This window comes from Arachis hypogaea, chromosome 5 (assembly GCF_003086295.3).
Source record: "Arachis hypogaea cultivar Tifrunner chromosome 5, arahy.Tifrunner.gnm2.J5K5, whole genome shotgun sequence".
Taxonomy (NCBI): Eukaryota; Viridiplantae; Streptophyta; class Magnoliopsida; order Fabales; family Fabaceae; genus Arachis; species Arachis hypogaea.
Window position 1 is genome coordinate 89,974,860 of NC_092040.1, and position 13,699 is coordinate 89,988,558.

Below are 13,699 nucleotides of genomic sequence, written 5' to 3' on the forward strand. Positions count from 1 at the left end.
ATTAAATTTTATATTTTTATATTAGGAATAGAATTTGATATTTATCCCAACAAAATTATTATTATTATTATTAATATAAATGGGTTACCATTAAGGTAACAACTTGTCACTAATAAAATCATTCGATAATGAAAAAGAATTAGAAGGGTATCAATATAATTAAAATGAATATAATTAAAATATTTAAAAATATTTTTGATTGATAAGTAGTTTAATAATGCATTAAATATTATTTTATATAATTATAATAAAGATATTTTTTAAATTAGTATAATTATGCATTATTCATTAAAATAATTAAAAATATTTTCGATTAATAATTGGTAAGTAGTTTAATAATGTATTAAATATTATTTTATATAATTATAATAAAGATATTTTCCTAAATTAGGATAATTATGCATTATTCATTAAATGCATTCATTTTGGAGGGAAAATGGGTTCATAAGGAAGTAACACCCCACTTTCATTAGTTGGGAAAAAATCCAGTTTTAATATATTAAGTAGATACATAGAATTTTAATAATAATACACGGGTAATTGAAATAGTTTATATACGGATTTTTCAAGTTATTATTATTATTATTGGATAATAAATAAGAATTATAATTATATCAATATTTTTAAAATTAATATAATTAAAATGACTAAAAATATTTAAAATTAATGTGCGTTATTAATATCAAAAAATTTGATTATTTTATGATTAGATTCAAATATTCTTATCATGATTATCATGACCAGTGCAATTATCATATATTATTATTATTATTATTATTATTATTATTATTATTATTATTATTATTATTATTATTATTATTATTATTATTATTATTATTAATAATAAAATGATTATAAGTATTTTTAATTGATAATTGATAAGTAGTTTAATAATGTATTAAATATTGATTTGATATAATTATAATGAAGATATGTTACTAAATTAGTATAATTATGTATTATTTATTAATTATTAATTATAATATAATTATAATAAAGATATTTTTTATAAAATAATTTAGAATAGAGAATAGAAAAATTCATTTTAGAGGGAAAACAGAGTCATGAGGGATCGATACCTTACCTTCATTAGTTGGGAGAAAACTCAGCTTTAGTATATTAAGTAGATGTAAAGACAAAAGAGACTAAAATTTCTAGAATTAGAGACTGAAATTTAAATAATATTTTTTTTTCAAAAATACTTTTATTTAACATTTTAAATCTACCACTCAATCTTTATATTTATCTTAAATTAAATATGATATTAAACATAATTTAATCTAATACATTTTATACCAAAAATAATATAGAGATTTTTCTCAATTTTTATATCTATTTTTTAATTTTTGTCTTTTAATCTTAATCTCTTTTCTAAATATAATTTTAAACAAATTTAAAAATTAAATACACTAAAAAATAAATATTTTTTTCTTCTCTTTTCCTGATTTCCTAATATGGATCCTCTTTTTTCGCACTTTTTTTTATTGTTGCATGTTTTTTTTTTCTACTTCTTCTTCTCAATTAAGAAAGAGAAATAAAATATATAATAAAAAGAAAGAAAGAGCAACAAGAATAGTAATAAGGCAGATAACGACAAAAAAAAAAGGAGAAAATAAGCAAAAAGCAAATGGGAGAGGTTAGAGAGAGGATGATAGAAGGTGAAGGACAGAACGAAGAAAGAGGGAATATAGAAGAAAGAAGGAAAAAAAAAAGAAAAAGCCAAAGGCAAATGATGGAAACTAGAGGATGGAAGCAAAACAGAAGAAAGTAGAGAAAAGAGTGATAAAAAACTATAATGTAAAAATTTAATAAAGCATAAAATTTAAAAAAAAAATATGTCTCATGTCAATAAGCGGCTCAACTTTGAGGTAATATATAAATTTTGGGTATTTGCATCAATTTGTGTTCTATTATTTTCTCAATATTTTGTTTAACTTAACAAATTAGTTAAAGGTTGGAAATGTGTCTTTATGACTATCTTTTTGATGGATATGCACATCAAATAATTGTAATCTTAATGTTCAGAAAGTAAAATTTAATATTTTAAAGAGGAGTGCTACACATACAAGTCTTTTTGACTTACAAGTCTTACAAGTTACTAGGCCTTTTAATGCGTTATTCAACGTTTCCTGTTTTCAAAGCGCTACACTCAGAACGGTTCTTCTTTTTCCTCTTCCTCTTCCTCTTCCTCTTCCTCTTCTTCTTCTTCGTTTTTTTTTTTCAATTTTCATGGTTTCTGAAATCAAACTTTGAAATCGTTTTGAAGAAGAAGAAGCATCAGAAGATGAGGAGAAAGAGAAAGAGTTCTGAATTATGCAACGAATTTTGGATGTATTTCTTAAATACTTTAAGTGTATTTTTTGTAATCCTTTGAGTGTATTTCTGTAATCCTTTTGAAAATAATGGAACTTCAGAAATACACCCAAACGATTACAGAAGTACACCCAAAATGATTACAGAAATAGGATTTGGATCCTCTAAAGTTTGAATTTTATTTTAGAGAGTAAAGTGTAATCTTCTACCCTTGAATAGTTTCTCTTTCATATTTATTATTGGTCCCACCTATGAAATCAATGGTGAGAGATCACACTTTACTCTCTAAAGTAAAATTCAAACTTTAGAGGATCCAAATCCACAGAAATACACCCAAAGGATTACATAAATACACCCAAATGATTACAGGAATTCACCCAAACGATTATAGAAAATACACCCAAAGGATTACAGAAAATACACTCAAAGGATTTAAAGAAATACACCCAAAATTCGTTAAAATACATCTTATGCATAATTCAGAACTCTTTCTCTTTCTCCTCCTCATCTTCTACTGCTTCTTCTTCTTCAAAAACGATTTCACCATGAAAAATCGAAAAAAATGATAAAACAGAGAAAAAAGAACGTAAATGAAGAAGAAGAGGAAGACGATGAAGAAGAACGTGCAGAAACGAAAGAAAAGGAGAAGAAAAAGAGTGAGAGGAAGAAGAACGTGCAGCAAGAAGAAGAAGAAGAAGGAGAAAGAGAAGGCAAGAAACGAAAGAAAAGAAGAAGGAGAAGACGAAGAGGAAGAAGAATGGTTGGAAGCATGTTTTGAGCGTTAGTTTTAATTGAACTTGTAAGGCTTACAAGCCTTAATCGCCTGTATGCGAAGAATTACTCTATTTTAAATTTAGAGTTATGGTTAAAAAATGAAATTTGAGGTTAAGGTTTAGATTTAAAATTTAGAAATATAAAGTTTAAGATTTAAAATTTAAGTTTTGAGTTAAGAATTTTATAATTTTTTTAGGAGGTTTAGAATTTTGGCATAACATTTAGTATTTTATATTGAATATAAATTTTTACAATCAAATAAAATATTTAACTAAGTTTAACTAAATTGTTATAACCGTTTTTTACATTACATCTTTTCTTTTTTTTTCTTTTTTTTTTCCTCCATTTTTTATGGTGTTGCATCTTCTTTTTTTTCCTTTTCTTTTTTTCATATTTCTTTTTTATTATCGTTGTTGTCACTACCACCATGTCACCACTTTTATCTCCTCTTCTTTCTTTTTTCATTTGAATTTTTTCTATCTCCTCCTTCATTTTCCCTTTCTTCCTCAATCATCATTATCATCATCATCGTTATCTTTATCGTTATCGTTATTACCATCATCATCTTCTTCTTATATGTATAACAGTTCAAATACAGAATGCACTGAAATTTCTTAATAATGACGACACAAAAATAAACCCATTTCAAAGCAAGTTCATACTATAATATACTAAAATTACTTAATAATAACTCAAAACTCCTACTCGTCCTTCTTATTATTCTTCATTATTATCATCATCATCTTCTTCTCCTCCTCCTCCTCCTCCTCCTCTTATTTTCTCATCTTTCTATTTGGTTATCGGCGTCATCACTACCACCATACCACCACTTCCATCTCCTCATCTTCTTCTTTTTTCTTTTCTCATTTGAATTTCTTTGATTTTCTCCTTTCTTTTCGTTCTCTTCCTCCATCATCATTATTATTATCATTGCTATCGTTATTGCCATCATCGTTGTCTTCTTTTTATATGTATAACATTTCAAATCAAGAATCCATCGAAATTCTTTAATGATAATGACACACAAACAAACTCACACTAAAAATACACCTTATTTAAACTAGAGTGCACCGAATTTACTTAATGATGACGACACACAAATGAACTCGATTCAAAATAAGTTCAGACTAAAAGTCCACATTATTTAAATTCAGAATGCACCGAACTCAAAACTCCTCTTGTTCCTTATTCTTCTTCATCATTATCATTATATTTTTCTTGTTTTACTTTCTCATTATTCTTCTGGTTTACTATCTTAACAAGAATAAAAATAAAAAATCAAATAAAGAAGAAGAAAAAATGTATAATGCTGCAAAATCACAAGGAAGAGGAGAAGAAAAAGAAAAAAAATGCAACAGCAACAACAAAAATAAAAGAACGACTATGAGAAGGAAACATGTGAAGAAGAAGAAGGAACGTAAAAATGAAGGAGGAGGAGAGGAATGTGAGAACCTTCACGTAGTTGGAGTGTGTATTTACGCTCTTATTAATGAAACTGATTTTTGTTGGATTTGAACTAACATTGTTGTCAAAAAATACTTGAATGTGTAGCATGACTCTTTGAAATTTGTTGTTTATGAAATAAGATTTCGTGTTTAGGGTTTAAGATTTTAGATTAAAGTTAAAGATTAGAAGTTTTGAGATTAAAAGTTGTGGTTAAGGATTTAGGATTTAAAATTTGTTATTTAGTATTTAGACACAGAGTTTGATATTTAGTATTCACACTCTCACTAATGTATTTGATATTTACAAATTTTAATGTATATTTTTTTTCTCTTTAAATTCTTCTATGTGTATTTGTGTTTATTTGCTCTAACATAATTAATACTTAAATTACTCTTTAAAGTTACACTCGCATCTCAATAGATCCTTAAAGTTTTAATTTACTCAAGTTGGTTCTCTAATATAGCACCCAGGATTCATATTTAATTTTATTTTTTATCATAGAACAGTTAATGACGTGCTGAGATAAATTGATATTTATCACGCTAGACGTATTTTTAACGGTGATCTAATGTGACAATTGAAACTTTTGGTTTAATTTATTTCTTAAGAAGTCTTTTAAATCTTTACATTAAATTCGAATTACAGTTTTAAATGCATCGCAGGAAGCAAATCGAGGTTAAAAAAGAAAAAAAAATCTAATTGTCACTTCAGATATTTGTTAAGAAATTTAACATAATAGTTATAAGTTCATCTCAATTTGTCATTAATAGTTTTATGATAAAAATAAGATTAGAGATTAATGTAAATTACGAATGCAAAGTTGAGAGATTAAATTATGATAAAAATAAGATTAGAGATTAATGTAAATTACGAATACTAAGTTGAGAGATTAAATTTAGTAAATTGAAAATTTAAAGATTAAATTGAGGTGAGAATGTAACTTTAAATGCGAGTATTAACTCTAATACTAATGATAATGTTTAATCATTCTTTTGGTCGTTATAATTTTACTAAATTTATAATTAGGTCTCTATATTTTTTTGATTGAGTCTTTATATTATTTTTAATTTTATTGTTAGATTCTTTTTATGTCAAAAAAGATAAAATTAACAGAAGATTACTTAAAAAATATATTTGATAAAAAATCTAATTAAATTTGTAAAAGAATATTATATTAATTTTAGTATTTTTTATACTAGTAAAAATTTAATTATAAAATTAAAAATAGTGTAAAAAGACCCAACTCAAAGAAAAATAATAGGAATCTAATTACGAATTTGATAAAATTATAGTATCTAACAATAATAATAATAATAATAATAATATAATAATAATAATAATAAATTAGCCATAGAGAAACGGCGTTTCGGAACCGTCTCTGATTTGAAAAGTTCTGCAGCAGATCGAAACGCTTAAACCCTCCATTTTTCGACTTTGAAAGGTTTTTTGAATCATACAATAGCATAGATCAGCTCCAAAACCCTACCCGCTCTCTCTCTCTCTCTCTCTCTCTCTCTCTCTCTCTCTCTAAAAAGTTGAAGTGCAGAGCATCACATCACGATGAGGAAGAAGCTTCTGATCGCAGCAGCAGCACGCCTCTCCTTCCGCTCCATTCAGAAACCTCGTAAACTCTCTTTTCATGATTTTCACCTCAGTTTTTTGTTTTAGTCTTTTCTTTGGAATAAATTTTCATTTTTGGATTATTTAGACATAGGGTTTTATTTGCTGTTGTTTTATTAGCTTGACATGGAAATGAAGCTAAGGTTAATAATCTATGGATTGCATGCATCACATTGTTTCAGAGATTGTTTCATGTGGCTGCAATGAATCAGTAATGAAAGCTTGATCAGTGCCAATCATCTTTGGTTTCATCTGCCATGGAATTGAAGTTATAGAAATTGGAATTAGGTGAATGACATTTGAGCACTGAAGCTGCATTTTATACGTTAATTTTTCTTGAAGTGTTAACTTTTTGTAGCTTAGTGCAGTGAGCCAGCGACGTTGAAGGCCAAGTGTATCTATGTGGAATGGATTTTTCTGTTATTAGGTTTTGTCTGTTTGTATCAGACTATCTGGTTATAATGCCTTCTATGAAATTGAGCGTGGAATTTCAAAATGTTTGCTTACTTGGATATTGTTTTGCTGAATTCTTTAATTAACAATCATAGATCTAATGCATGTCTTGTGTGTGTGTGACAGCATCCTTCGATGTAAGCAATTCTGTTGGTCCATTGTATGTCCAGTCGTGCGGATGGGCATATGCTGCTTCTGTTTCTTCTGACATGCCAAATGCCCCAAAAGGCCGGAAGAAGATTCGTCAATGTGAACGTAGAGCGATGGTTGAGTCTTACGTGAACAAGTAATTTTTCATTTCTTTTGAAGTTGAAGCTTTATTCAACATCTTTTGAGGTTTCTTGCATTTTGCTTTGTCTATGCAATATTGACGCTTAGTTTGGTAAAGCATTTTGAAGAGCTGCTTATACTTTTCAAAAACCCAAACACCTCGTTTTGTGTTTGGTAAATAAAAAAGAAAATGTGTTTGTTCAAAATTTAGGGAGTGTTTTTGTAAGCACCTAAAGAGGAGCTTTTCAAAGTTGACTTATACTTATCAAAATTAAAAATTCTAATATAATTGTATATATTAATAACTATCTAAATTTACTCTTATATTTATATCTATTGTGGTCCTTTTAGATTTTAAAAGTTATTTTACCAAATACATTTGTTATTGCGTGGGCTTACCGGTGTTGCAGCTTTTAAAAAGATGTCTTTCAAAAGACAACTTTGGTAAGTTACTTTTGAAAAGTAAAAGTTTTACCAAACCAAGCTTGAGTATTTCAAGAAGGTTGAGGTGCATCCATCATAGTTTTTATTAGAAACCTACTTTTCAGGACTACAAAACACACCCATATGGTATTCTGAGTCTCTGGTCATTTTTTAGTTGAGTTCATTGATCTCTTGACTTAGTCCCACATTTGTTACTAGTTTATGCCTTAAAATGTGACAAAGGGTTTTTAAAAGACGGAAAACAATGCCCATGACCCTGTATATAATGATCTACTCGTTTGTGGTGAAGAAAAAGTTTCCTATATGTATAATATATGAAGGAAAAAGTTTCACTTTCTTAAGTATTCCCTTCTTTCTTCTCTAGAAACAATTCAACATCACAAATGCTGTCTTTATTATTTGTTTTCCTTAACAAGAAAACGATCCATGTGGGCTCTTGTTATGCTACAGTGGTGCACTTATTTCTTATTAGCCATTTAGAAATGGCTGAATATTACTTGTTTTTTCTTTCCACAGATATAGAACAATAAATGCAGGGAAGTTCCCGACAACAAAGGATGTTCAAAGACAAGTTGGTGGTGGTTTTTATTTTGTACGGGAAATCATACAGGAACTGGAATACAAATCTAGAACGAATTCTTCCAAAGAAATGGATGAGAATCTGTTGGAACAGAAGAAATTCAATGAGAGTAAACTCCAAATCACTGTAGCCCGGAAGGTTTCATCAGATAATACTGGGAGTGCAAAAGAAAGGACAGCCCAAGATGATTCTCAGTCAATAGGTTTAGATGAACAAGAGATTATTAATGCTGGTTGTGATCATCTTAAAGTAAATAGACAGTCACGGATGTCATATGAAGCTGAAATTATCTATGCACCAGTAAGCATTGAACTTTATTGTGTAGGTGTAAATGTGATGAAAAATGATAAGCCAAAAAGGAAAATTGACATTACAATTCATAGTTTTTCTTTTTTTCACCATCCACCCTCCCCCCAAAATAATAACTGTATGCCTTGCTTTGATGTCTAATTGCTGAACTGTACCTTTTTGTTATCTTTTTGGTTCTAGTGTATATTATAAATTGTCAAGGCTTCAAAGAACGACACTGCATTATCTGTGTAACTTTTGTCCTTGCCCTGATATTAATACAGATAGTGCATTCTGCATGATTTTGAATAACCTTATTAATAGTAAATCTGTTCTATTATGAACTCAAATTCTTTTAGGTTGTTAGTTACACCTTTTGATGTTTTTGGCTTCCTGTGTTCTTTTCTTTTTTTTTTTTTTAAATAATTCATACTATTAATTGAATCAGTGTTCTATTGTTAATTGAGAAAAGAAGGGGGAGGGGGATCTTTTCATATTATTACAAATTTTCCTTCTGCATTGTTTCAGGATGCACCAACAAACCAGCTGCTACAAGAGAGACGAAAAAGTCCTTCTAGTCCTTCAAGTGATAACAATGGTAATGTGTATGACAAAGCTGAAGGCCATGTATCTGAATTTGTTGAAACGGAAAATCATCAAGTAGTGGAGGAACGATGCATTGGGAAAGAAGGTTATGAGAAAAGGGGGAAAGCTCCCTCGGGAGACATTTATGGAGAGACTTCCCATTCAACCCTCCAGGTACCAAAAGATGTAAGGTCTGGGAATGATATGCCTAGTTATTCTTCTGCTTCTGTTACACCAGAGAGGCACAAGCTAAATGAAGAAACAGAAGATGTTTCTGCTTCATCTGTTAAAAAATCTAGCAGTAGTCACAGCAAAGCTCGGAGCCATGATTCTGAGTTTGTTGATATGGAAAAGCATCCAATCCTTGAAGAGAAAAGCTTTAGGAAAGCTGGTTATGAAGCAAAAGAGCAAAGTGCTGTAAAAGATGACCTTGGCATTCCAAATCACAAATTGGAGCAATATCAAGGGTCTTCAGAATTTAATGAGTCGAAAATGTAAGTTTTCTTGTTTTGTTGGATATATAGAATTTTTTGTCGCAGCTAGTACAATATTATTTTTACTTGCTAATATGTCTTGTGAAGTACCAGTACCAATGCATGTCATTGGTATGATATAGAACTAGGTGGTGTGGATATGTAGTTCAACAAAGTTAAATGTTCCAAGTATATTCTGTGTTGGTGATTAAAAGATAGTGCAGATTCTAAATTGAACAGAAAGTTTAATTAATGATGTGGAGAAGTAATTTGCACAAATGAACATAAAATTAATGTATATTGAGATAAAATAATACCATGATAGAATATGGCCACTCATACAAACATACACTGATATACACATACTGTTTTATATACTTGAAAGAATAATTCTGGGCAGAAGTAACATGACAAAGAAGTATGTTACTTCCTGGTAATATTCTAAAATGATAACATTTTGTGACTTGCAATCAAGTTTACATGAAAGCATTAGTTTATATTTGCAAAAAGGTAAGAGTCCTGAAATATAGAATGGGTAAAAGAGGTAAACAATGTTAGTAGTGCCACTTTGGAATCTGAATATATCTGTAGTATAGTTTTGCACTTTTGCTTTATTTTAGTCTTTGAACAATTGTTTATATTTTACCTGAAATATGCAGTAATGATCCAAAAATCATGCTGTTGCCGAATGAAATTTTGCTACCTTTTCTTCTTTTCGTTAGATCGGTTAATTTTTTTTCCTTTTAATTTCTGTATTCTTTACAAAAGCATTCTATAGGTATTATTAAGTTTGCTTATGTTTTCCATATGGCGAACAGCAACTCTGATAATCGGGAGACCAGTGGTGTATTGGCTTCAAAGAAGCCAACTTTGTGGGGAAACCTGAAGTCTCTTGCAAATGGCATAATAAATATCTGGAAAAAATTCTGAGGTAAAATTGTGCAACTTGCATGAACTTAAATATTTTTGTACACCTATGACAGTATGTTTAGGGTTATAAGATGCATGGCCCATTTTGATCAATGATTATCCAGCACTTGCAAATTCTATTCTCTGTTTTTTGCTATTCATCACCATACCATTTCCATAGGTTTAGCAGCTATCTTTCTTTCAATGTTCCAGCTGGCTGCTCATTATTTAATGGAAAACATATCCATATGATTCCAATTCTATTATTGCATTGGCTTATCTTCAGGAAGAGAAAAGAGGGAGGGAGGGGAGAGACAGCCGGGGGAGAGAAAGGGGGGGGGGGGGGGACATTGACTCCCAGTCCTGTAAATTAGTGTTCTTGATGTATATTATTTACACTCAAATTGAAGATGGATTGCAATGTATATGTTTGAATATGAGCAGCAATGAATGGAAAGGTCAACATTTACGTCTTGGAGAGCATTCAAAGAACAAACTGTAGTTTTTTTTTTTCATAGAAATCTCACATGTAAAAATTGAAGAGATTGATAGGATTTTTTTTTTCCTTTTCTTAAATTGCTTTTTTACTTTTAGCATTATATATGCTCATTAGTTGCTACATTCATTTAGTATGAGCATTAGTCATGTAGTTAGAAAGAACTGTTTTTTGGAGTTACATGGAAATGTCAGCAGCAAGCTGATATTCTGCATATATTCATCACTTTTAGCATTCACATTGTTGCATTGAAACTTCTTGCATAACTTGCCTCCAATTTGCTATTTTTGAACTATATTTCAACTATTGCCAGATTAGAATATGATATCCAACATTTATTTAGGATCATGTTCCGCTCAGACATCCTATTGCCGAAGGCAGGAAGTTGTGTGCATGATAACATTGCAACATTAATTCCCTTTCCTCAATATCTGACATAGAACAAGTTATGAATACCATGTGGCATATGGTATTTAAATTGTTATTTGCCATCTCATTCCCATAATGACATTGACAGTTAAACGAAATTAGATTTGCAAGTATACACTTGAATATTATTTATTATTAATTAGCATTGGGATTTGAATATGGATAATATGATGTTTTGAGGTCTGGTATGAGGGGATATTTGCACTGATATAATATGGCTAGTTACAACTATCTTTTTATTAATATTATTATTATTGAATGAATGCATTTTAGGTATACATTGATTCAAGGATATACCAGAGTCAAGATAACAAATGTAACAAAGGGAATTATTTTGTATCATCAGCTTCTAGAAGAATAAAGATTAATAAACTAGATTTGCGAACTTCCAAATCCAACATAAATGAATACAAAATTTTTTTTGGGGGGGGGGGGGGGTAGTAGCTTCATTTGAGAGGAAGCATGTGAAGAGTTTCCAATTGGTTCCCACTTTTAAAAACAATATTCATTGCACTAGACGTGGGATAAGTTACCTAAGAAAGAAAGGAAAACGTTGAAGAACATAACTGCCTTTACAAATTGAAGGGAAAGAGGAAAAAACAATGTGTTGTGCCCATCATAATTCATGTATTTAGTTGAATTCAATTGAATAGTATTTTGTTTAGAAACTTGTAGAGGATGCTCCATTGCTGCTGCATTTCTTTTGTAGCAATCAAACAAAGAAGCGTGGCCTATGTGACAATTTTGCATCACTGCTTTCATCAGGTTATTGCTAAATCCTTGGAACAGCATAGTTGGTTTGTATAAAATTGAAGAATGACAGCTTTTTGCTTATTCTGTAAGATAACTCTCACTCGTGTATTTTAAAGTGTACTTTTATTATGCAAGAAACGTGCCATTTCCCCTCCAACTGTTTTCTATAATTAAAGCAACGTCATGGTATCTCAGTGGCTAATTTTTTTTATATTGTATAAATATATGTGTAATACATTGTTATGGGAAGATTATGTGTTTTTTTTTTTATATGGTGTTTTATTCAAATCGGACGGTCCGATTTGTTTGAAAAAAAAAGTAAAGTACAAATCGGAGGGTCCGATTTGTTTGATAAAAAAAAAAGCTACAAATCGCATGGTCCGTTTTGCATTTTTATTTTTTTTATTTTTTAAAATAGAAATCGGACGGTCCGATTTTAACATTAAAATTTTTTTTATTTTCAAAAACACAAATCGGACCATCCGATTTGTGATTGTTGATTTAAAAAATGAAACAAATCGGAGGGTCCGATTTGTTCACACCATAACAATGAAAAACTCATCTCTTCTCCCACCATTGTGAGATACACTCACTTCTCTCCCACACAAAAAATAACAAGCGTATCTCAGTTCCATTATATTTTACTAATCAACATATATATATATATATATATATATATATATATATATATATATATATATATATATATATCATTATTTTTTCTCTAACACACGAGTATTTTCTTAATGTAAAATCTTCAACAGATCTTTATTTTTTTAATAGAAAAAGTTTAGGTACATACATGTTGACATGTTATAGATACTGTTGGTAATGTAGATAAATGTTAGCTCTGGTTTGTTGTTTATGATTAATTGTTGGTACTACAATAATGGATAATCTTGCTGATTAAAAATTCAATAAAGATAAGGCCAAGTCAAAGAATATATGTGAAAATAGGTATTTGATATTGATTGCGTTAAATTGATATTATTCAAGGGTAATAGATATTTTTGAAGAACAATCTCGTTATGAGTACACCTCTTTATAATAGACATTATTTGTTAAAGTTAAAGCCATAATTCAACATATATAAAATGTTTATATGAAAACTACCAAAAATGTTGTGGATCAATAAATATAAGTTCTAACAAAACATGAATAAGAAAAATAAGTCAAATTCCATTGACGTACATTGTAATGGATATACATAGAGATAAACAACTAAATTCTTAATTCTTAATTCGAATTGTGAATGGCGCTTTAGTGTATCTAACCTATAAGTATAAAATGAGATGAAAGGTTCTCGCTTCTCACCATTTTTGTATTTTCCATTTAAGAAAACTATACTAATTTGATGACATATCTCGCATTGTTTGCTAGGCTGGTTCTTACTGGCATATATAAATTATTATTGATTCTATAATCAATTACCCAATAGGCTTTCAACATTTATATGCTTTAAAATAATTAATTGCATAACTTTAGGGTGCTGGTTCCTTGAAAGAGGCCTGAAATATGGGATTCAAAGCCTTTTTTCTTCTTTGACTAGTCTATTTAGTGGCTCCATAATAGTCCAAGCCTTCAATTGCAATATATAGGCTCCATATATAGTGTAGTGTGCTAACAAAAGAGAATGTATGTGATTCATTTCATCCTAATTTTTGTTGAGAGAAAAATCGTGTCACAAAAAAGGAATATCTCTTTTTGTGATTAATTATTATAGACTATAGTACACTTGAAATAAATTAATGTAGTCATCAATGAAACAAAAATCAAGAATATATCAGATTGAAGATACATTGCTATGAAACGTTTTATTTATAAATTGATTATTGAAAATTTATTTATTTATTTTTTAAAAAATGT

General features: G+C 29.2%; 1 protein-coding gene across 5 annotated transcripts; it reads left to right on the forward strand.

The window, feature by feature from the left end:
• Positions 1 to 5,892: 5,892 nt before the first annotated feature.
• Positions 5,893 to 11,990, forward strand: LOC112801799 (uncharacterized). Of its 5 annotated transcripts, none has more exons than XM_025844721.3 (6): positions 5,893 to 6,157; positions 6,733 to 6,892; positions 7,837 to 8,200; positions 8,717 to 9,267; positions 10,065 to 10,177; positions 11,790 to 11,990. In XM_025844721.3, the coding sequence occupies exons 1-5, from the start codon at positions 6,094 to 6,096 to the stop codon at positions 10,174 to 10,176; spliced, it is 1,251 nt and encodes a 416-aa protein (XP_025700506.1). In that variant the 5' UTR covers positions 5,893 to 6,093; the 3' UTR covers position 10,177; positions 11,790 to 11,990. The 5 variants fall into 5 exon arrangements, with proteins under 5 accessions (XP_025700506.1, XP_025700505.1, XP_025700508.1 ...); XM_025844720.3 differs by having other exon boundaries at positions 11,846 to 11,990; XM_025844723.3 differs by lacking the exon at positions 11,790 to 11,990 and adding an exon at positions 11,354 to 11,460.
• The last annotated feature ends 1,709 nt before the right edge of the window (positions 11,991 to 13,699 follow it).